This window comes from Cryptotermes secundus, unplaced genomic scaffold (assembly GCF_002891405.2).
Source record: "Cryptotermes secundus unplaced genomic scaffold, Csec_1.0 scaffold816, whole genome shotgun sequence".
Classification (NCBI taxonomy): Eukaryota; Metazoa; Arthropoda; class Insecta; order Blattodea; family Kalotermitidae; genus Cryptotermes; species Cryptotermes secundus.
The window spans coordinates 4,213,736-4,238,392 of NW_019724601.1; the positions used below are offsets into that span (position 1 = coordinate 4,213,736).

A 24,657-nucleotide genomic window follows, 5' to 3' on the forward strand; every position below is an offset into this window, starting at 1 on the left:
TGTGGTTCAATGCAAGGGTAATAAGTTGATGAGTCGCTCTGTTGCATAAGTGGTTTCAGCAAGTACCACACAATATGAGGTTGAATACTGAAAGAAAATTAGGTTAAAGAACTTTGTTTCTGTTCAGGATGCTCATTTCCTAGTGAAGGTACAGTGTACAAGCTACCTCCTCCAGTGTCTCTAGGAAAATCAAAAAGGAAGAGTCTCCAGGTTAAATTTTGTTCTTGTGACAAGGGTTGAGATACTAAAAATCAAATTGTACATAAAATTTTGCATGTAGGTGAAATTAGAAGAGAGGTGTTTTCCATTTTTAATTTATATTATGATTTGCTGTAATTTTTTAAGTTTAATGAAGCTTTTTCTGCACTCTTTCCTATAAAATTTAACATACTTTGAGCATATTTCAGTTGTATTGTGATGCATCAGACTGTACGTAAAGTTTGTTGACAGACATATGGAGCTTATATTGATTAAAATGTCCCTGTGTGTATGTTATTGTTCAAGTCAAATTTAAAATACATTCTTGTACTCTGAAACAGAGGAGTCCTGTGTTATTCCATCACTTGACATCATTTAGAGATACCACAGAGTGGAAACTTAGCATGTAAGGCTGTCAACCTTACCGCCATCTGTGAGCCGATTGTCTAGATAATATGTGACCTCAATGTCTCACAGCCCTATGGGCCTCTATGGCCTGTTACAGGAATATCTTTTACTGAATGGAAACAGTTTTTCTTCTTAACTTCTCAGCAGTGTCCATAGGTTCAACAGCCAACATCCCTACCAACATATTGTTAGGATAGTCAACTACATAGAAAAACACTAGTGCAGAGAAGATGTTTCTGGATTATTATGATCCTTTTCACACTACATAGTCTCTTTCACAGACTAAAGGATGATGAAAATCATCAGAAGTGTCTCAGAGAAAGTGACCAATAATGGCAAGGATAGCGACAAATCATCTGTGAAAAATTTAACACTACACAATCAGCTCATAATATGATAATCTGGATGTTCAGATCAAACAAAAACACTCCATGAACTTCATTACTTTATTCTCAACAGATATTGTTGATCACTTGATATGTGTGTGTGTGCGCTCGCTTGTGCGTGTCCCCCCCCCAGTACAGTCTCTCTGTTTTTCAGCATTTAATTACATTGGTAACATGTCATACAACTAAGAGAAGTGACAGTGCAATAACAGCGGCTCTTGAAGCTTTATAGAGTGGTGGCTGCATCCACATTTCTGTATGGATCAGACAGCTGAAATGAGGTTCCTTAAGATTGTTGCAGGTTGTGCATCAGAAACCAACCAGTAGACAGCTACACAAATTTAATGTCGCAGGCAAAATAGCTCATATCAGATTAACTGTTTCCACTACCTGGACAGAATGAGTGAAAGTAGATTTAATGACAATTTTACCAGTAGTCACTGAAAGGTATGAGAGGATGAGCCAGACCATACAAAAGATGGAAAGACCAATTCTGATTTGACGAGTGGAGTCAGAACAGTTTAGCGAGATAATTATTGCATGCTGTTTTTGTTGCTGTTGTTTCCTTTGTATTTATCATGTATTTTAGGTGCTTGTCACTAATAGACCACTGCTGTTGAAAACCACTCTAAGAAATGAATTATTACTATTCTTGTTGTTACCTTGAATTTTGCTACACAGGCAATGTAGTCCTCTGGTGTAAACTTTGGGATGGATACCACGTGCAGACCATAGAAGAGTGATGTATTGAGTATCCCATTGAAACCATAGATATGGAAGAAGGGCAAAACACTTAACACCACTTCTTGTGTTTCCTCTGCAACATCATATCATGTCCACATATAATACAGCATAAAGTTGCAATGTTTAGAGGAACATGAATATTTATCATCACCAAATGCTGTATATTACACTCCTACACCATATACTGCAGAAGAAAACTGTACTCATATCTTTTTCTGAATAGTGTTAGCATTCATCTGGTGCAATGATGTAACTTTTCTATTTCCCACTGCAAACTTAACAAAGGACAACCAAAGACAGTGGGTATTTTATTCAGTACACTTATCAATGTGTACAATAAATATGGTCAATAAAATGATGAATAAATATTGTGGTAGAATTTCTGGATACAATTCAAATCCTCATTTGCAGTTTTTTAAGTTAAGGAATGAACTTCAGATTCTTAATTTCAGTATTGTTATTTTTTTAAATATTAGCTATTAACACACTGGCAAAGAAATAAATCGTAAACTTGGTGAAGCACAGACACTCCTGCTGGTCCAATATTCAAAAATGTCTCTTTCAGTGTTTTGTCTTGATAACTCAGGAGCCAAATGACCATTACATATTGACAAAAATAAAAATTCCATTAAATATTCATTATAAAGGTGAATTCTTTTATTATTCTCTTTGTCTATGAAAGATGGTTTAAATGGAGGGTTGATATGGTACAATAAGCTCCACCAGTATTGCTAGGGAACAGAAGTGCACTGGTTGAGTTGAGGGCAGGTGCTTGAACATGTATACGAATCAAAGTTGGAAATTAATATGTTCATGAACATGAAGGGAAAGTCTTTTCCACAGCATACTGATCATGACTGGTTGTGTGATTTTGCTGTCTTGTTTATACCACACAATGCCTAAATGAACTAAATAGCAATCTGGAAAGAACAAACCAACCATCAATGAAATGTTTGCCAAGACAAGAAAGAAAAAGAGTATTCAAGAATTAGCTTTGGCTGTGGAAAATCCAGTATTGCTCAAATAATATGGTACACTTCCCAACTCTTAACAATTTATGTTATGTTTTTTAACTATAATAAAAATTGTAAGGGGACACGTGGTAGTGTAGTTGGTTGAGGGGCCTAATCCTTCCAGCCATATTATGGCCCTGGTGTTCACTCAGCCTTTAATTAATTAAATAATTTTCCTGGGGAGTAAAGCACAGCCGGTGCGTGGCTGAGAACCTTTCCGCCATCTTTGAGCCAATTGTCTAGTTAATGTGAGACCCTTAACGTCTCACAACCCTATGGGCCTTCACAGCCTGGTACAGGGATAACTTTCCTTTACTTTTTTACTATTTAATAAAAATTGTAAACATATACATTACAGAATGCATGGATGCCAACCAAGAAGAAGGTTGTGCAAGAAAAGATAAGAGTGATGTTCTCAAGTATATTTATTTTAATGTGAATGACGAAAATACAAGACCACTGGAATATTTTAACTTCAGAACAAATGCAGCCTAGAGATTTAAACAAATGAAGAGTTGCCTGAGGATGGCCAAGTAAGGCCGAAACATGTCGCAGTTTAATTTTAATGTGATTTTAAATTGGGGAGAAATTGTAAACAAAGTTGCATTAAAGACGGAAGTAAATGTGTACAGGGTAATCTAAGTTGTAAGAATACATACATGCAGTGAACAACGCCCGTTACTGTGTAACAGTTTCCTAACGTGGGTATGGACTGGCTGGAAATCGGTGTTTTCTGTGTGGTCTGAGCCAATGGCTGTGCGCACACAGAGGGGTGGTGCTTTCTGCACAGTCTAAGCTGAGGTGTTATAAGCAGGAAAATTAGTGAGAGTTAATGAAATTTTAAAAGGCCCAAACTTGGCGATGATCAAGCTTATGACTGTTCAAGTGACTAAGCAGCCATTTTAGCATAAGATATGTAAGCTAGGCATCATCTGCTTTGCAAAGCCAGGCCTGACAGAGGACTTGTATATAGCACAAAAACAATCATTTTCANTCCCTCGTTGTGAGCATTTGCTGTTAGAAGCTGGTAGCTGAGGCAAGGAGATGGTTCAGGAACCCAAAATATGGGGAATGTCCGTTGAAAGTCGCTACCAGGCAACGACTGTTGAAGACAGCAGACTGAGAGGAATTAGTGCGTGCTATACTAGAGAACTGCAGAGTGTGTGATTCAGTCACAGCGTTATAGTTACTTGTAGCTATGAACTGTGTGTACGTGTATAAGCGTTCAATAAATTCAATTACCAATCCAAACCTCGTTTATAGTCGCTCATACATGTGACAATATTTTCCTCCGTTGGACTCATTAAAAGTAAATTAGTAAAGAAGTTCTTGTTTTCATTTAAAAATACTGGTCATAAATACGTGTATTTTTTATACTTCCTAAATTGGTCCTCATGCAAAAAAAAAAAAAGATTGCTAACTACTAGAGTATAACCGTGAGTGAGTGGAGCCTCGTCTTCTCTCCTCCCTTAGCTTAGTGTGTAATCGTGAGTGAGTGGAGCCTCGTCTTCTCTCTCTTAGCCTAGTGTGTCATCGTGAGTGAGTGGAGCCTCGTCTTCTCTCCCTTAGCCTAGTGTGTCATCGTGAGTGAGTGGAGCCTCGTCTTCTCTCCCTTAACTTAGTGTGTAATCGTGAGTGAGTGGAGCCTCATCTTCTCTCCTCCCTTAGCCTAGTGTGTAATCGTGAGTGAGTGGAGCCTCGTCTTCTCTCTCTTAGCCTAGTGTGTCATCGTGAGTGAGTGGAGCCTCGTCTTCTCTCCCTTAGCCTAGTGTGTCATCATGAGTTAGTGGAGCCTCGTCTTCTCTCTCTTAGCCTAGTGTGTCATCGTGAGTGAGTGGAGCCTCGTCTTCTCTCCCTTAGCCTAGTGTGTCATCGTGAGTGAGTGGAGCCTCGTCTTCTCTCCCTTAGCCTAGTGTGTCATTATGAATGGGTGGAGCCTCGTCTTCTCTCTCTTAGCCTAGTGTGTCATCGTGAGTGAGTGGAGCCTCGTCTCCACTCCTCCCTTATCCTAGTGTATAGTCTAGTGCTCTATAGAAGCTCGCCTGTTGTGGGAACATGCAGTACGATGTCAGGATGCAACACTTGCTGCAGGTTAAACACCAGATTCCGGTGGGACAGCTTCACCCCTTTAGGCAGCCCCGTGGTACCACTGGAGTAGGGCAGTAGCGCAACGTCATCTGGTGATGCTCTGGGGATGTCTGCAGGCAAGGACTCGATCAGCAGCTGCCGGAAGGACAGCACTGTCCTGTCCGCCGAATGAGCGTCCTCACCAATCACTATGGTGCACTTGTAGTCTGGTAGCGTCGGCCCCACCTCTGTCATGATGGGCAGCAACTGGGGGATCGTGACGCTGACCCTCACCCCCGCGTTCGTGAACTGGCGCCTGATCTCCTCTGCACACGAAAGAGATGTAAGGTTAAAAATGTATAAGGAACTGGGCCTGGCCCCGGAGGGGCCTACATATTACGGCGCTCGGCCGCTCTCTGGGTCCCTTCTGCTTTGTGACAATTAAAATAAACTGTGGCCGTAATATCAGTTTTGTCAACAGTTCCAGCTTAATCTCAGACACAAAGACAAAATCTAAAAATGGAAATAATGAGTAGAAGTGAGATTTTACTTATTTAGTCTGGCATTCTCCATGCACAGCTTTGCATACAGCGAAAGTTTAGACCCACTGGGGCTGTGGAACATGGCTTTCCCCTCTAACCCCGTCTGGTTTAACGATGGTTATCACATGGCTATCGGTGGCGGAATAGCGACTGGCTGGACGACTGAGAGGTCGGAGTTCGAGTCCCGATAGGGTCCACGTCGTTCAGACCGACTCTGGGGCTCACCCAGCCTTCTGTCCAGAGGGTACTGGGGGATCTTTTCCCGGGGTGAAGCTGACCACTCATCAACTAGTGCCGAGGTCAATAAAACGTGGACCTATACATCCACCCCCATATGTCTTCATATGCCTTACCTTTTTGTCACATGACTACCGCTACAAATATTGGTGTGAACAGAACGGCTAGATGACTGAAGGGGAATATGAGGCAGTACACTGGAGGGAGAAAGCTATGTGCTTCTATGCGTTTGTGATTGGCCACGACAAGGAAAAGCGTTAGCCGGGCGGTGAAGAGCACATATACGGTGGAACCTCCATTTATAGGTTATCATCCTCCCTGAATGCAGGGACAACAGGTTCCTCTGATACGTTGGTAACTACCTACCAGACTACACAGAGTCACGTCTCAGAAGCCACACACACTGCGTGTTTATTACTCGTACAGGGAGACCTACCGGTCATTGCTGCTGTGAGAAATAACGACTCATGAAACACACCAACACGCTCTGTGCTGGAAGTTTTTGAATGTTAAGACAGGTGATACGTGGAGTAAAAAGCTATTCTTAAAGGCATAGCAGCTATCAGGATTCTTTCTGAAAGTGAGAGGGGGCGGAGGCAGCCAGAAAATATGCTCACAAAATAAGGTTTAAGCCGCTTGAGACTATTGTTATTCGTCGCCTTTGGGTGTTCAGAATAGAACACATTTCTTTCAAGAATTTTAATTTTCGGTATTGATAATCAGTAGGTCCCTCTTCTTTTTTTTTTTTTTTAATTTTGATTTCTTTAATTGGGTGGGGGGGACGTGACTGGCTTGCTCCTGTCCTTGCTGGAACCTATGCACAAAGGTTTAATCCACTCTCTCCTGATGACTTCAAGGTGACCTCACCTGGGGTGTACAGAGGGTTAGCGAACGTGACGACGATGCCGGCTTCGACGGCTCCATGGATCGCTATGGCGTACTCGGGTATGTTCGGCAGAAGCAGGCCCAGAACTTCCCCCTGTCGGAGGCCCACCTCCCCTAGCAAGGCGTTGGCGAAGCGGCGACAGAAGGCGCGCGTCTCCCCATACGTGTAGGAGCGGCCACTTGAACCACATGTCTGCAACACAGGACAGGGCCGTTGCCTATCATAGGACCACTGAGATACCGGCACATTAAACTAGCCAGTGTGGAACAGAAGTGGTTACTTAACTAAAAGCTAATCTAAATCTGTAATATAAAGAAATGTAAAACAGAAAGGAAAACTCAAATAAAGTTTTATAAAACAATGGCAGGCCCAAACCCGACATGCGGCTCAGAAACATGCACATTCAGAATACAGTACAAACATATATACATAGACCCATTGCCAAGTAACAGCTGTGTAAACAGGCTACAGTGCAACAGCCGTTGCTAGGGAACAGCTCTGTGGATACGTTGTTTCCCCGTCAACTGGAGAACACGCAATAATGGAACTGACGTTTTCTGTGTGGTCCGTGCCGAGGCTATTAACGAGGACCAGCTGCCATACCCGTGTGGAGGCGGGGTCGAATACCTCCACCGTGACCCTGCGAGTCGTAGGAGGCGACGAAAAGGGGAATCTCAAATCTGAGGCAGTAAAATATGGTCGCGAGTTCCAAGGGACCCGAGAAAGACTGTGCTGGCGAGGACGCTGTGATATTGACAAGGAAAGCAACCACACCCCGGGCGGAGAAGTGTCCCTTTCTTCATCCCACTCTGTACTCGTATACCAACCACTTTCTCAGCCAGGTTCAGGTCTACCCTGAAGATGGAAGCAGCGTGTTTCACCAAGAACAATTCAGAAGAGTAATTACCGTTTGAGCCACTGAGCTCGGTCATGGCTATGTAAGAAAACAGATGAAGAAAAATGGAAGTTACACAAGCTGATGTGCTTAATTAAGCACCATAACTTGATGGCGTGTAAGGTAGTGGAGATATAGCTAATGTTCGAAGTCGAGTTGCCAGCTTCACGCCCTGGCCGCTTTACCATTGGGGACAGAGTCTCCAATAGCGATTGGATAAGAGGCTGGGTGTGTTCTAGAGTCGGTCTAGTTGCTGTTGAGAAGAGAAACATTTTTGCCATTGCCTAGAAACGATCCCCGATTCTCCGGTCTTGCAGCTCATAGCTAGTCGCTGTACTGAGAGAGCTATGCAGGTTCATTTGAATAGCTATACAGTTACATAAGCTTGCGGACATTTGAGCACTATTCACTGGTACATTAGCCACATTCTGGTGGCACTCGGAACTCCAAAACAGTATTTGAGCACTATTCACTGGTACAGTAGCCACATTCTGGTGTCACTCGGAACTCCGAAACAGTATTTGAGCACTATTCACTGGTACCGTTAGCCACATTCTGGTGGCACTCGGAACTCCAAAACAGTATTTGAGCACTATTCACTGGTACAGTAGCCACATTCTGGTGTCACTCGGAACTCCAAAACAGTATTTGAGCACTATTCACTGGTACAGTAGCCACATTCTGGTGTCACTCGGAACTCCAAAACAGTATTTGAGCACTATTCACTGGTACAGTAGCCACATTCTGGTGTCACTCGGAACTCCAAAACAGTATTTGAGCACTATTCACTGGTACAGTAGCCACATTCTGGTGTCACTCGGAACTCCAAAACAGTATTTGAGCACTATTCACTGGTACAGTAGCCACATTCTGGTGTCACTCGGAACTCCAAAACAGTATTTGAGCACTATTCACTGGTACAGTAGCCACATTCTGGTGTCACTCGGAACTCCAAAACAGTATTTGAGCACTATTCACTGGTACAGTAGCCACATTCTGGTGTCACTCGGAACTCCAAAACAGTATTTGAGCACTATTCACTGGTACAGTAGCCACATTCTGGTGTCACTCGGAACTCCAAAACAGTATTTGAGCACTATTCACTGGTACAGTAGCCACATTCTGGTGTCACTCGGAACTCCAAAACAGTATTTGAGCACTATTCACTGGTATAGTAGCCACATTCTGGTGTCACTCGGAACTCCAAAACAGTATTTGAGCACTATTCACTGGTACCAGTAGCCACATTCTGGTGCCACTCGGAACTCCAAAACAGTATTTCTTCTGACGTCAATTTAACGCCGGTGTCTGTATCTATACCATATACCGTCTAACGACGAATAATTAATTGAAAAGGATTTATAAGATTTAATTACATTGTAACTTAACATTTCCAGATTACTGTCAATTAATGGTTTTTATGCCCTCATGGTGTGAGACTGAGTCCACTTGTACTGCAGCCATTGTTTTGCCTGTTGTTCCAGCCCCAGATGATAGATGATCACTGTGGAGCAATTGGTGGAATGCGAATTGGCAGGGGAAACCATAATACTCGGAGTAAAACTGTTCCAGCGCCATTTTGTCCACCACAAATACCACATGACCTGACCTGGGCTCGAACCTGNGTGCCCTCATGGTGTGAGACTGAGTCCACTTGTACTGCAACCATTGTTTGGCCTGTTGTACCAGCCTCAGATGATAGATGATTACTGTGGAGCAATTTGTGGAATGCGAATTGGCAGGGGAAACCACAATACTCGGAGTAAAACTGTCCCAGCGCCACTTTGTCCACCACAAATACCACATGACCTGACCTGGGCTCGAACCTGGGCCCCCGCTATGGGAATCCGGCGGCTAACCGCCTGAGCTATGGCATAGCCTCAATTAAAGGTTACGATGTGCGGGGAAACGGAACCAGAAACTACTTTTCATTTCATATAAGACAAAGATAAAATTTCCTTGTGCTTCAGTAAGCATTATGCGATGAAGATGTATTGAATTTGCAGGTATAGCTCCACGTATTCTTACTCTCGGCGCTAGATGGGGGTGAATAGTCAGCTTCACTCCCTGCTTGCTCTGTCCCCGGGAAAGAACTTCCGGTACTCACTGGATGGGAGATTGGGTGTGCTTAAGAGTCGGTCTGGACGCTATTGAGAGAAGAAAAAAATCCCTTGCCCCTGCCAGAAGTCGAACCCCAATTCTTCGGTTGTCTAATTCCTAGTCACTATACCCACTGAGCAACCCTTGCTATGATGCGCCGCCCCGGACGGCCAAATAGTTCCCTAAAGGCGCGTCCACATTACTCGTGCTTGTGCTCGTAAATCTTTGTACACACTACTTCAGTTGCTCGCCAGGCTTCGGCGCGTGAGGATCCATATATATTTACTCGTATTGTATATAGGCTGTAGTCGTATTTTAATTTATTGGCTATAGTTTCTAAATTAAAAAATTTAAATTTGCTTATCTCGTGACTTGTCATATCGTCCACATTACTCGCGAGCATAGCGAGTCACACGAGCACGAGTAATGTACACGCATCACCAGGACTGCCTTCGCGGACCCCATGCTGGGAACCACTGAGTTAATGTGTACTTATGAAACGAAGTTCATAGGGTGTGTTAAATCGTCGCAAAATATCAGCTCCGTTTGTAAGGGTTATGACCGATTCAGTGAACAGTAAAACGCTCTGACGTCTTCATGCAGCGCGCATGCGGCCTAACCCGCTCAATTTTCTGCTTGGTAATGGGGTATAAAGTCGACTTAAATGCGTTTATTATATGCGGCTCTCCACATATCAGATAAACATGAAAGTTAAATTTGCTGTCTGATTCTATTGGTTTCTCGCTTAGCTTACGCTTCGATCCTGATGATGAAGGCATATGTGGCTCCGAAACATGGTGTTTTCTCCGAACTACGCTGCATTACAACCCAGAAAACCTGAATGAACTTTATCTAATCTGAATTTGGTATCGGCAGTTCCTTCGAATCTACTGTAGCAGCTAGGCAGCTCATTACTGGAAACCTGCGCAAGTAAAGTATGCGCGAGAGGCTTCATACTGCCCATCCCGCTGGCTAAGTCACGCGGTCAGGACTGCATGACCCCGGATCTCTATATAGCAGATAAGCTGGCTGTTACTCAGCTGGTCAAAAAATTCTCTGCCTGAAGACTATCAAGTTTGGAGGAGCCGATCTCTCGATCCTGTCCTGAGGCGCACGAATCCAGTCTACAAAAGGACAAATGAATAGTCACGAATTAGAAGGACATGTAGTACGAACGATAAAGTAAAGCAAAGTTGTCTTTATGCTTAATTAAGCACCATGTCATGTATGGAGGAATGGAGGCATAACTCCAGCATTCCTTAATCCCAGTATTAGATGGGGTCAGTTGTCATCTTCACGTCCCGGTCTCTCTACTTCCCGGGAAAAATCCCACCGGTACCCACTGGATAGGAGGCTGGGTGGGCCCCAGGGTCAGAACTTGGAATATAACCCAGATGTCCAGCTGTAGCCAATCACTGAGCTATCTCGCCTCACGTATGGAATTAAAATGAAAAAGCATACAGGGAAGACTGACTTGAAGATGGCAACATTCGAGGATGACGTAGCGGTAGACGTCTAGATTTGTATTCAGGAAGCTTTAGGTTCGAATTTCGGTCGGGGCACAGGTTATACTGACTAAAGTTTTCGTGATTTTTCTCATTGTTTCCAGGCAAATGTCGGGATGTACGCCGATCAGGCTGCGATCAGTTCCTTCCTAATTATTTCAGGTTCATTCTTCACCAGTCACCTTACCATTCCACTCTGTATGCTATAGATACTGATGGCATCGTCAGACATTCCACGAAGGAAAGATGGGAACAGAAGTTGGGAATGACGTCATGCGTGAGGACGGAAGAAGATGGGCAGAAGCTAAAGGAGGACAATCTCTGCAAGGATGCAGACAAATGGAGAGGCTTAGTTGTTGGACGGTGCATAAGAATAGAGCCATCGTAGGAGCAAGACAAATGCACGCCAGTATGCAATATGCAGGTATGCAAAACCTTATGGAGTGCATTTCCGAAGGCTTTATGTTGGGACAGATGCAGTCTGCAACTTTGGACCCGTCGTGCTGTCAGTTCTGCAGCGCAGTTGGCTCAGAACTGCAGAAGGGACGAGGAAATCATGCGCAGTGGCGTGAACAACGGCATGTACCCTGATCGTCTGGAAGGACTGAAGAGAACCATGAAATCCTCAATCGGAACAGTCAGTCCAAATACAAATGAGATTTATTGCTTATCTGACCCTGAAGATGGAAGCTGAATACAGAATGCTTCAGACATGCGAGGGGTTCAAACTGTGTCAGAATATTCATATGAAGATGGACCCGGAAAGCCTTCGTTACTGTGACACAGATGATTAAAGTTTACCAGTCTTATGTATCGTGTTGAGGAGAATATTTGGACCGAAGGGAGATGAAGTGACTGGATGTTTGGAGGAAACTGCATAATGAGGAGAGCTTCATAACGTGTACTCTTCTCCAAGTATAATTAGAATGATCAAGTCAAGGAGGATGAGATGAGCAGGACATGTAGCACGAATGGGGGAGACGAGGAATGCTTATAGGATATTGGTGGGAAAGCCAGAAGGAAAGAGACCATTGGAAAGACCAAGGCTTAGGTGGGTGGACAATATTCAAATGGATCTTAGAGAGAGAGGATGGGATGGGATGGATTGGATTGAGCTGGCTCAGGATAGGGACCAGTGTAGGGCTCTTGTGAACACAGTAATGAACCTTGGGGGTTCCATAAAATGCTGGGAAATTCTTGAGTAGCTGCAGAATTGGCAGGTCTTCCAGAAAGGCTCAGCTCCATGAGTAAGTAAGTAAGTAATCTTATGTATCATGATTAACTCATTATTTAACTCCATGGGACAGTGTCCTTAAGAAGCTGTAGTCGTTTACTTCACCAAGAAATCTCTTGCCTTCTCTGCTACCTGAAGGTTCTGCCCCCCCACACGGAGCCTGTCCCTACAGCCCACGAACTCATCGTTAAAGCTCTGAAGCCAGAATTTCATCTAACTGTTATTTCAAACTTCAGTTTCTATCGTACAGGAAACACACAGGCACAATATTCAAACATCGATAAAGGGGAAAAAGTCACCCCATCTGCCTCCTAGTGGCGGTCCCTGGGAGCAGGAGGCTGGTCTGCCTGGGGGTCTGGCTAACTAAGGGTGGCGGTGCCCAGGTTAAGGTATGAGCTACTGTGCCGAGACATGCATAGCGCAGATGGACCCGTACGGTTAGTGGTGCCCTTGTAATACAAGGCGATCTCCCATTGTATCTAACCTTCCACTTGCTTGCGGGACTGTGTGTGTGGGGGAGGATTTCCTAGCCTCTCGTGGGACAGCAATGAAAAGGGCCAAAAAGTAGATAATGTTGGAAACAGATTTTCCTGGCTTTGTGGAGATAAGTAAGGGGAACGCGGGTCTGGAGCCTTCGCTTGGTACAATAGGTCGGGAGACGGCAGACGAGAGAGTAAGCCCTGACTGCAAGGACTGTGTCCCGCAACGGGATCAAGTGGGCGGATTGTTGTGTTAATGCTTATAAATCGACCTGAAGGTCATCATGAGCTCAATGACGGAAGTATTTACAGCCTGTATTGTTCTCGGATGTATCCCATTATCCTGGAGGCAGGGATATCTTCATACGTAATCCTTGGCATACTAACGAGGTCCAAGTTTGAATCCCACCCAGGGCATGGATGTTTGGTATGTGTATGTGTTTATTCTGTGTTTGTGTTGCCCTGTGTTTAGGTAGGGATCTTGCGACGAGCTGATCACATCCTCTGCGCCGTAACGGTATAAGAGGAACGGATTTACTCAGTATTTGAGCAGGTATCCTGTTGGCGGATGTTCACCGTATTTAATATTATTATTTATTTTTATTAGTATTATTATTTACTTATTTATTACTGCAATGAAATAAGGTAGGCCTGCGGCATTTATTTTTTACGTCTGTATCGACATTTCTTCGTGATTTAGTGTTTACGAACTCGATCATTTTCGGCAGCTAGAAGTGTTCTTTCTTTGTTAGCTTAAGTTATTGTTATTAAAGCTTATTCTTCCAGAAGTTTTGCCTTTGAGAGGCCATATGTTTTCGAACTGTCGTGATTTTGAGTTAAAAGTAGGATTTGCGTTTCTGATTGTGTCTGGCGAAGTTCATACAGAACGGCGTTATGCAGTGTTTATTATGGCTATCTGAACTTATCTTGCGTATTATGGAGACTGTGTAATTCAGTGATTTTGTTCATAGATGGCACGGAAGTTCTGAAAATACAACTTCTGAGGTTTCCACGACAGTGATTATTTAGACTGAGGTCTTCTGGATTGTGATACCGTGTACTTCATAAGAGGATAACATTTCGGAGGAACATACTGCCTCTATCTTCAGGATAATTCTGATTATGAAGGAAGTATGTAACTTCGAAACATTAGTATTCTCCTATAAGGGTACTCGTGAAGATGGAGACAGTGAGTTTCTCTGAGATGTCGAAATCCACCCGCAAGACAGTATGTCACAGTCCAGAAAACCCAGTAATTCTAAGTGTTATACACCATCGTCAGAACCCTTTAGGTTGCAAATAATACCGTTTATAACTTTGAGTTTTGTTCATATAGAGACATTTGGTGTGCTAATGCGGACCACAGGAAATGTGCTAAGGGACGCAGCATAAATAGTCCAGTGAAGAGTAAGGAATATATGAGCTATAACCCCTCACATCCTCAAGTCGCAATCTTTTCTCATAAACGAGGCACTGACGACCCGGTCGAGGTGGGAAAGCTATTAAGCGGGACCTACAGACCCTCAACATAAAACTGTGATGTTCATGACCCAGAAGGAGGAAAGAATGGAGTACGAGAAGAACAATAAGATGAAGATAATGAGGAATGTTAAGGGAGAAGAGAAGGAAAAACGAGAAAGAGTGGAGGAGAAAAGAAAGGGGAGAAGAAAATTGAGACTAATGTAAAGATGATGTGGACGAAGAAGGGGTGGAGGAGGTAAAGGTAAAATTGACGCTGTGACAAACTTATTAAACACCACGCCACGAAGAGTATTTGGAAGTGGAGATGTAGCTCCACATATTTTTCATCTCGACATTAGACGGAGCTGAGTGGTCAATTTCGCAAGCGATCAGATTATCCTCAGGAAAATGACCCTCGGTCCCCATTAGACAGGAGGTACAGTGGCTCTGAAAGCCGTCTGGATGCTCTGAAAACAGAGAAATCTTTCACCCCACCCCCAGAAATTGAATACTGATTCCTTGGCTGTTAGAACCTAGGCTATCCAGAAAAGGGTGGAAAAGAGAAAAATAATGAAGATAATGAACAAGAAGAAATACAGAAAAATACATGTTATATACTTATTATCCCCATACCTCTACTGTTCGATATCATCCCCATACCTGTATTTCTGTATGTCATCCCCATATCTGTATTGCTGTATGTCATCCTCAAACCTGTATTGCTCTATGTCATCCCATTCCTGTATTGTTATATATTGTGGCGTATTTGATCAACGCGTTGCTAGGTAACATCTCTATAAACACGATACGCGCACGCAACAGTAGAACAAGCTGGCGCAGGAGCGGTGATGTCACACATCAACAGTAAGTGGCCGTCGCGTGATGTGTTTCCTGCCTGTCCGTCAGCTTGCGCGTGTGCGGTGACGTCACAGAGCAACTGGATTGTGGTCACGCGGATGCACGCGAGTGAGCGAATTGAACTGATAAGTGACAGAGTTGTGAGTCCTGAGTTCTCGGTAGGAGACAGCCACGGGAAGTTCGCGTTTGAAGAAAAGTTAACTTGTGAATTGAAGACTTCTGTGAGCTATAGCGCAGTGAGATTGGGAGTGTGTAATTTAGTGAAATTGTTACAGTTCCTGCCTTTTAATTGTGTTAGCAAGAGAGGACCAGTGTTTGTGTAAATCACCGATAGCGCTGTATTTAAGCGTAATTAAGGGAGAGTGTGTAGCCGAAGTGCTAATAAGTCCAATCATCCGAACTAGAACCCGTCATTTCGTTACGCGTACCATCCCACACGTGACATCCCCATACCTGTATCGCTGCATATCCTCTGAATACCTATACTGTTCAGGAAAGACTAAATGGACTTCATCCTCTTACATGGCATTTTTTTCGTTTGTTTACTGTGGTGACACCGACAGATAGGAAAAGCGCAGGTTAATAAAATTGGCTCTTATTATACAATAATAAATAGTTCTTTGACTCTCAGTAGATAAGATAACCCAATTCTGACCCCGACTTCATTTGGACCTTTAGACAGTGACGCTGGTTGTGTATAGCTTCCTCAAGATAAGGCCCTATAAACTGTCTAACGACGTGACAATCACACGTACAAAGGACAAAGGCCAGCCATTAATTAATGGCGCGTTCGCAGCTACAGAATTGCAAAGTGCGCCTGTTACCTTGGTCATGTCTGCTCTAATAAACAACTCGACTAAAGATTTTCATGAAATTTGAAGATGTGGTAGCGGATTAAGGTTCAAGCCGGAAGGTCGCGGGTTCGATTCCCGATGAGGTAATTGTATATTTTTCAATTTACCCAATCCTTCCAAGCGCACTATGGTCCTGGTGTCGACTCAGACTCAACAGAAATGACTACCAGGGGTCTTCCTGGCGGTAAATGGCTGCCGGCGCGTAAGGATGACAAGCTCAGCGCCATCTGTGAGTCGATGGTCTTCAACATGTGGGAGCCTCGACGTCTCACAACCCTATGGGCCTCCATGGCTTGTCACAGGGATAACTTTAGTTCGAAAATTGGGAGCCTGACTGAAACTTGTATATAGGCTCTCTGTATTTCAATTTTAATTGGAGTGGTGCTGCCATAACGGACATTACGCATGAAGACCTTGGCGCCATTATGCGAAACTCTCTCAAATGTTTATTGGAAAATGAAACAGAGTGATACTCTCTGTGCCTGTTCGAGTTTTACTGGCTTCCACATAATTAAACGGAAGAATTTCTAAGCTGTGTCATCTCATGTACGAGAATTGTAGAGCTGATTTTAATCAAATATATCGAAAATCCTGACGAAAATCTGTTGAACCAGCTCCAGTATAATATACGCCGTCATAATATCAGCCATGCTTCAATCGGCGCACTAAGTACTGGACAGGAGGAGACCTTACGCGCGACATTTTGTTTTGTGCCGGTCCCTTCGTCCTTCCCTCGTTGAAGGGCTCATACAAAGTTGGAATTTATGAACATCTAAAGGCAGTGACAAGAATGAATTCACCAGAATGTTACCCTTTGCTTACACCCCGTTACTTGTGTTTCGTTTATGGCACACTTAACATATTTGCCAGTAGCTGACAATGTATAGAGTCAAATTACATGGTGTCGTTGCCTAGTGCGAGGTGTTATCCAGGCATTTCATTCATCAATGGTTCTACAGTCTTCTGTTGGGCCCTGACCTCTATTACAGTTCCGTAATCCTATACACAGTCGGTAGGACTCCTTGGATGGGAGATCAGCTCGTCGCAAGGCCTCTACCCACACACAGAACAACATAAACACAGAGTAAACGCACACACAGACATCCATGCCTTGATTGGGATCGAACCCACGATCCCAGGGTTCAAGCGTGCGAAGATAGTACATGCCCTAGACCGTCCGGCCACCGTGATCGGCATTATTCAGGCATTAGCCATCACGGTACCCAGTCTCCAAGCCGATATGTGTGTCCGGATCTCCGGAATTTGATTCACGATAGCTGTTCACTCGACTGCGACCTCTGTCCATACGTAATTCTGTAATTTCGTACTCCGTCCTACCTTCAAATGTGGGTAGAGCGATGAGAGGGTGAATGACATTACTCGTATAGCTCAAACATCTGTTTTGAGAATGGAGACAGCAGGTTCCTCCGAACTAACATGGCGTCCCGATAGGTTTCGAATTCTGTATCCGCCACTGCACAATTGTGATTTTTTCTAGGTACTTACAGGTAAGCCGTCCAATTGGCCGTGTCTATCTGCAGTTGGAACAGAGTCCCAAAGGAACACAGTGCATCTTGTGCAACTGATACAGGTCGAGTCTGCTCATTTTGGTCTGAGCTCCTGGCGAGCAGTGAACCTAAAGGGGTGACCAACCTCGCCTGTATCGTTGTAGCAGGAAACAAGTGAGAACAAGGAAGGCGGCAAGCACAATAAAACAGAACATTATTCTCAGTATCTTTAACGCTGAAGTGGAAGACATTAGACTCCACTAAAACGTTGGTATCTTTCCACCAGTCTACACGGCGTCACGTCCTAGCCGACAATATCTTGACACTCACTAAAGTGAGAACCCAGCTTCTTAAAATACGATCGGACTCGCCTGACAGAAATAACTTGGGCCCTACGTGAGCCGTTCTGAATCACGGCTACTTGCACTCCCAAAGGGTTCTGGAGAAGCAGTTCTTACATTGTCAAACGCACGTCACACATCTTAACGACTTTCCATGAACGTGGAATGAGCAATCCTTAATCTTGTATTTATAATGCAGATAACAAGCAACTCGAGACACACATTAAATGACCACTGAAGTCTTACTCTGAGACTAAAGGGTAGGTGAAGTTTCACCCTGAGACCAAGGAGTAGGTGAAGTTTCACCCTGAGACCAAGGAGTAGGTGAAGTTTCACCCTGAGACCAAGGAGTAGGTGAAGTTTCACCCTGATACCAAGGAGTAGGTGAATTTTCACCTTGAGACCAAGGAGTAGGTGAAGTTTCACTCTGAGACTAAAGGGTTCGTGAAATTTCATTCTGATTGACTGAAAACTGTTCAGAATTGCTGCCTGACACCTGTAACACGAATAATGTTATATTCATGACTGGAATTCGGGGAAGTCGCTAGTTCGAAGCTGTAACCGGAAGTTGACAACGTTAAGATTTTCGTGATATGCCTTTGTCGGTCTAAAGATTTGCTCCCAATCGCTTTCTGTCACATCATTCCCAATTACCGCCATAAACATCATGGCAACTGGCGCCACTTAACCACTCCAGGTAACGCTGTAGGGTTTAGTGATGACTGTGTGGGCCTATGACACCTGCTTTAACAACTATACTGCATGTTGCATGTTGCCCATGCTCCGTATATATATATATATATATATANACGTCTTCTTCCTCGTCTTCTTGTCACTTCTATCCGCTCCTCTATCTTTGCTTCAATAACTTCTTTTAGAAGGCAGTTACTGCGTAAGATATGACCAATCCAATTGGCCTTCCGTTTTCTTATTTCGTGTTGGATATTCCTCTGCTCACTGACTCTAAATAACACTTCTTCATTTCTCATATAATCGGTCCAACCCATCTTCTCATCCTTCTCCAACACCACATTTCGAAAGTGTCAAAGTTTCAGCCCCATACAAAGCCATGCTCCAAATGTAGCATTTCACTAGTTTCTTCCTCAAATTTAAGTCCAATTTGCTGGTAAAAATATTCTTCTTCTTGCTAAATGCAGCTTTTGCCATGGCAATCCTATATATATATTTTTGTTTTGTTTTTCGGACATTGTTTATTGTCTTGTCTTTCATAGTATTCTCGTAATAAACAGCGATTATATCCGAAAATAACATTAACCACTTGGTCTTTGTAATGAAGAAGGAGCGTTTACTGAGAGGTAGGAAACAATTTTTTAAAATATGAGGCTATTTAAATGAAATTCATGCGTCAGCTCATCTGGTTTAATTTAATAAAATTAATGTCCTTGCTTTGGATATCACCAAATCACATTTCCAAATTATAAAACTCTCATTTAATTAGAATATAAAAATTCGACTGCACTCACCTCCAATTATTGCCAAGGTCAGGAATACGTGGATCTATACATCCACTCCTTCATACGTCTTCATGGAATATTGCTTAATTAGTTAAGCACAGGGACACCTTTACCTTTACCCTTGCCTACAGTAATTTACAAAACGTACTAATGTGAACTAAAATTCTTTTATTGAACACGCAGACTACTGAGCATTGTTATAATCCTGAATAAATTCAATATACGAGACTGAGGAGTCAGGCAGTCTGCTTTGTGCATTCCCACGATTTCCTCCCCCCCCCCCCCTTCATGTTTTAGATGTTTAATAAAACTGCCATATGGCACTAGACGACAAGTAGCCTCCTCAGATGATAAAAGGTCTTTAAATAAAAACGCAAACGACAATAAGCTTGTAATATTTTGGATATAAACAATAAATTTCAAATCATGCACCACATTGCAGTGACAGAAATTTGTTCAAGAAATAGTCAATTTGTCACCCCTGTCAGTTCTGGCACAAGAACCTTCGTGATGGCGGTGGGGAGGGGGCGGAATTTGCAAGGCAAAGTGCAACGAATTTCGATGCCCACTGAACGAAATTAACACGAAACGTGCTGAAATCATTCGCCATCATCTGCTCCCAGACGCCCGTTCCGTCTCTTCCCGCGGTCTCTCGGTCAGAGTTTGTTTATTCTGAACCTTCTTTCTATTTTTGTTTACAAATTATTATTTTGCACTGGACTGAAAATGCCTGCAATTCTTGGGTACGTTAATTTAGTGATATTCTGCCCTCCACAGCACGAAGGGATTTCATATCTGTCCATGCAATCTTAAACCCATATTTCTCTCTCTCTCTCTCTTTCAAACTCCGTGAACCTGAACCATGTGAAGGGACAGGGACTGACAGGGTTTCATAACAATGTAATTGAGTTTTCTTTGTTATCTTTTTACATAATGCTCCCTTTACTTTCCTTGCCACTAGAGCCCCAGTGGGCTAGGCCTAATCCATGAACTTCTCCGTTCACTTTGGTTTCTCTAGATCTTGCATATTCGGTAGGACTCCTTGGGCGGGTGATCAGCTCGTCGCAAGGCCTCTACCTGTACACAAACACAGAAAAACGCACACACACAAACTAAACATCCACACCCTGAGTGGGATTCGAACCCACGATCCCGGTTTCCAAGCGAGCGAAGACAGTACATGCCTTAGACCGCTCGGCTACCGTGGCCGGCTTAATGCTCCCTTTATTGTCCTACATATCCTCAGACACTTCGTTGTTTTGTTATGACGTCATCATTATCAAACAAGATGCTGCGTCCCAAATATGGATAATTTCTTCTACTGTATCAACTTGGGAAACTATTTTTTACCTATTGGTATCTTCCCTTGAAATACCATTACCTGTGTTCTCTTACAGGAAATTAAAAAAAAATATATACTTTTAGATATTTACTTAATTTAAAAATGGTAAATGTAAAAAGTTTGATTTGGTCCATCCTGGTCCGTTACACTAGCAATATCTTAAAGGTTAATTAACACCGTCCAGTGTGACTGATAAAATTTTTTTCCTTTTTTAATCTTTCATCCTTGACATGTTTTGGTCTTAGAGACCATCTTGATAACAACACAGCGTACCCCGAACATCGACAGGACGACATAAAAGAATCCTGTCCTCCAAACAAGAGAACCACAAGGTGGTAGACACTCGACTTCCTTCAAAAAGAGGAAATAAAAAAATAAGGTAAGGTTGTCAGCCTTATGGGCCGGCCGCGCTTTACTCCCCAGGAGAATTATTTGATTAATTCCTGGTACTCATTTCTGTTAAGAGGCCGAGTAATGATAGCATTGTATGTATATATTAATATTCACAAAACACACTGTAATAATTGTTTCTGATTGTATTGATATCCTTCTGAAGATGGTCTATAAGACCGAAACATTAAAAAAGAAAAAAAAACATTTTATCGGTCACACTGGACGGTGTTACTTAACCTTTGTAAAAAGGTAAATTTGTCCCTGTGTTTAACTAACTAAGGACTACGCCAAGAAGGTGTATGAGGGAGTGGATGTATAGATCCACGTTCTCTTGACCTCGGCACTAGCTGGTGAGTGGTCAGCCTCACGCCCCAACCGCTTTACCCCCAAGGAAAAGAGCCCCTGGTACCCATTGGATAGGAGGGCTGGCTGAGCCCCAGAGCCGGTCTGGACGAAGTGAAAAAAAGAAAATTCTTGACCCTACCGGGACTCGAACTCCGAACCCTCAGTCGTCCAGCCCGTAGCCAGTTGCTATACCGGCTGAGCTACCCCAGCTCACCGTGTAAAGTTGATTCTTTTTGTAATCGTTTGTATTAGATTTGGCGCGTTTGTTTCTCTTCTCAGTTTTAACTTTTTTGTCAAAAGCAAGGGGGAGCCGATCCCCCAACCTCTCGCCGGTGTCTCTACTAAATTCCGCCAATTCTACAACGGCAGGAGAAGGTCGACTAAACAAACGATTGGGGCACGGAGAAGAAGAAACGACAGATGGCGTGGCGTGAAGTCGGTGTGAAGTTGGTGTGTAGTCGGTGTGAATTCGGTGTGAAGTCCGTGTGTAGTTGGTGTGAAGTCGGTGTGTAGTCGGTGTGAAGTCGGCGTGGACATGGTCCAGCTGGTCCGTCTGTCTTTACTGCACGTGACACTGACAGCATGTACAGAATCCAGCACTTTGAATTTAGCGCCACTTTCGAATATTGAGAGTGGGGGTAAGGCAACTGCACTTTGGGCCAGATTGTAACGCGGTTAAAAAAACAGCATCATCATCATCATCATCATCATCATCTCTCTCCAGCTCTCTTTGCCTCACACCCTCACTCCGTCTCTCTGCGCCCCCTCCCCTTTGTATCTGCCTCTCCCTCCCTCTATCTTTGTCTGTCAGACTATGTCTCTCTCTCCTTTGATCGTTTAATCACCTCTTTCTGTCTCCCTCCTTACCCTTTTCTCGCTTAGAAAAATACTTTGCGGCAACGTTGGGTTCACTTTAGTGACGTAATCTAAAAAAAAAGTTATATATAAAAGAAACAAACCATGATATAAATGTTCTGAGATGGAATTTGATACTGTTTGCTTCTGCGTAGTCGCCTTTTCCTTGAAAGTACTGTTACTTAATATAAAGCGTCCCAACACTTTCTGCCGGGTCCTGTGTGTCTCGCAATTAGAACCCTCTCGCTAATTACACCTGTGTTGACGCTGCGGATATGAGAAAGTCCGCCACCTACGTCAGTTCGCATCTTCACATCATTTCAGAATTCTACTCCGCCTTTCGTGGTCTCCCCCTGTTGCTACAAGTAATCTACATGTTCAGACCATCATAATTTCTTCGATTTTAGTACCGATGCAAATCTGGAAGCTCTCTACACTGCAAGACTCAATTTCTCAACTATCTGGCCGTTTCAGAGGACTCTCGTGTTCACAGTATCACAGTTGGTGCGCTGTATTACCACCAGAAGCTGAGGATATCGAGTCTCGCTACAAATACTGCACAGAGCGCTACTACCTAATTCCAGAACATCGATTCATGGAGGTATAACCACTACATCTGGTGAAGAGGAAATGTTAAGTGCCCAATTTCAGACAACTGGGTCATAACCATTTGATCTGGTGTGGAGGACATGTCAGTACCGAACTCCAGAATAGCAAGTCATGGCAGTAGAGCCTTCACACTGCCTAAATTGAAGTTCAGGTGGATTTGTCGCATGTTCGACATCTGTGGTCTGACCTTAGCCGCATTTTATTAGAGCTGCATGCACAATGAATCGTTTGCTTGGGACGAAGCTGCACTTAGTTGCGAGGCGGTACATACCACTGCAGGTTTGGACAGCCACTGATTGACGTCCTTCCATACGAAGTCCGTTAGGTTCAGCTCCGAAAATTGCGCCTGCGCGGGAAACGGTGACTCCAGAATCCTGTCTGACTTGATGGCAGCCGACTTCGCTGCCGTGTTTTGGTGACGCTTGTGTTGACGCCAGCACGAAGCCAATTCTCGACGCCTGCCGCCGTTCAGGAGCGCTGACCGAAGCACAGCGATGCGTGCCATGTCGGAACACAGTGACAAGTGAGTTGCGTTCCAAACGCGTTTATCTGTAGCCAGCCACTCCCGCCCCCTCCACTCCTCCCTGCAGATCTCTTTGTCTGAGTCTTAGCCTTTCCTCCTGCTCATGTGTTGCCGTCACAAACCCCCAGCAGAATGTGGTTCCATCATTTAAAGTCCACCATTCATACAGGAGGGAAGTCGGAAGGGTGAATCAAAATGAAATCGGGTTTGAGTTCACGGCAGAATCTCTAACGCAACATCCAGACCGGCTCAGTGGCCAACGGTTCAGTGAAGGTATACCTCCCACCTGCCAAACAATTGAACACCGTACCGAAAGACACTATTTGAGGGATCTCGGCACAGATGATAATATTAAGGTGAATTTAACGGTTTCCCATAGATTATTTAACGACGCTTCCCTGTATGCAGACTATATAACGTCCGATGGTAGGATAGCAGAGAAAGATAAACAGGAAAGGATTTTGTAGGAAGTGGAAGTGGCCGAACCGAGGTATTTCCTCTGGGCAAAATTTAAAAAAAAAAAAAACCCTCAGGATATCCAGTGTGCCGGGCGAGAGTCGATTGGAAGCGTCTGCCAACAAAAGTTCGAGAGAATTAGCGCTAGTTTAGCCTTGCGAACACAGATTGCGACATGTAACACGTACTGGCTGGCTCGCGGGAACACCGAGTCGTGCTGTGAGCCCGCTCGCGCGGCCAGTGCCGTAGGTCGGGCGGTGCGAAGTTTAAACTTCAGGATCAGGGGCTTCAAGGGTCGTCAGTACAGTCAGGTTCATCAGACTCTGTCCCTCAACACTTAGGCAGCGTCTACACGAGCGCACGAAATGCGTCCGTTGTAACGAACGTAATTTATGACGGACGTTGCTGAGGATACCACACAGTTGCAGAATGCGGTGCGTAGTTTTTTGTCTACAATGGAGCCAGAAGAAAGCGTACTATTCGCCTCTCTTGTTTATTTTTACAACGGACGTCAGGACGTTGGTTAGAACGGACGCAAGTTTTATCTGTGGTTGCCCTGAGAACAACTTTTGGACACAAGACGGAGGAAGTAACAAGAAACTGGAGAATTGCATGATACATAGCCCTCTCCAAGTATTACGAGTATTGGGGGTGACCAAATTAAGGGGGACGAGTCGGGCGAGACATCTCGCACGTATGAGAGAGAACATAATTGCTTACAAAGTCTTGGTTGGAAAACCTGAAGGAAAGAGCCCGTTTAGAAGATAGAGACATAGATAGGAGGATGGCATTAAAAAAGGTAGAAAGGTAAAGTTGTCCCAGTGCTTAACTAATTAAACACTACTTCGGCACTAGTTGAAGGTGAGTTGTTAGATTCACGCTCTGGGCGCTTTACCCCCAAGGAAAGAGCCCCCGGTAGCCATTATATAGGAGGCTGGGTAGG

At 43.9% G+C, this 24,657-nt stretch overlaps 1 protein-coding gene across 2 annotated transcripts in view; it reads right to left on the reverse strand.

Moving 5' to 3' along the window:
• LOC111862464 (4-coumarate--CoA ligase) overlaps window positions 1-23,273 on the reverse strand; it is a 61,304-nt gene extending 38,031 nt beyond the window's left edge. For both annotated transcript variants that reach the window (XM_023847924.2, XM_023847925.2), the window contains exons 1-4: window positions 23,007-23,273; window positions 6,463-6,673; window positions 4,792-5,142; window positions 1,655-1,809 (exon numbers count right to left, since the gene is read on the reverse strand). In XM_023847924.2, the coding sequence (XP_023703692.1) occupies window positions 1,655-1,809; window positions 4,792-5,142; window positions 6,463-6,673; window positions 23,007-23,240 (951 nt within the window). In that variant the 5' untranslated portion in view covers window positions 23,241-23,273. The remainder of the gene's footprint in view (window positions 1-1,654; window positions 1,810-4,791; window positions 5,143-6,462; window positions 6,674-23,006) is intronic.
• Window positions 23,274-24,657: the final 1,384 nt, after the last annotated feature.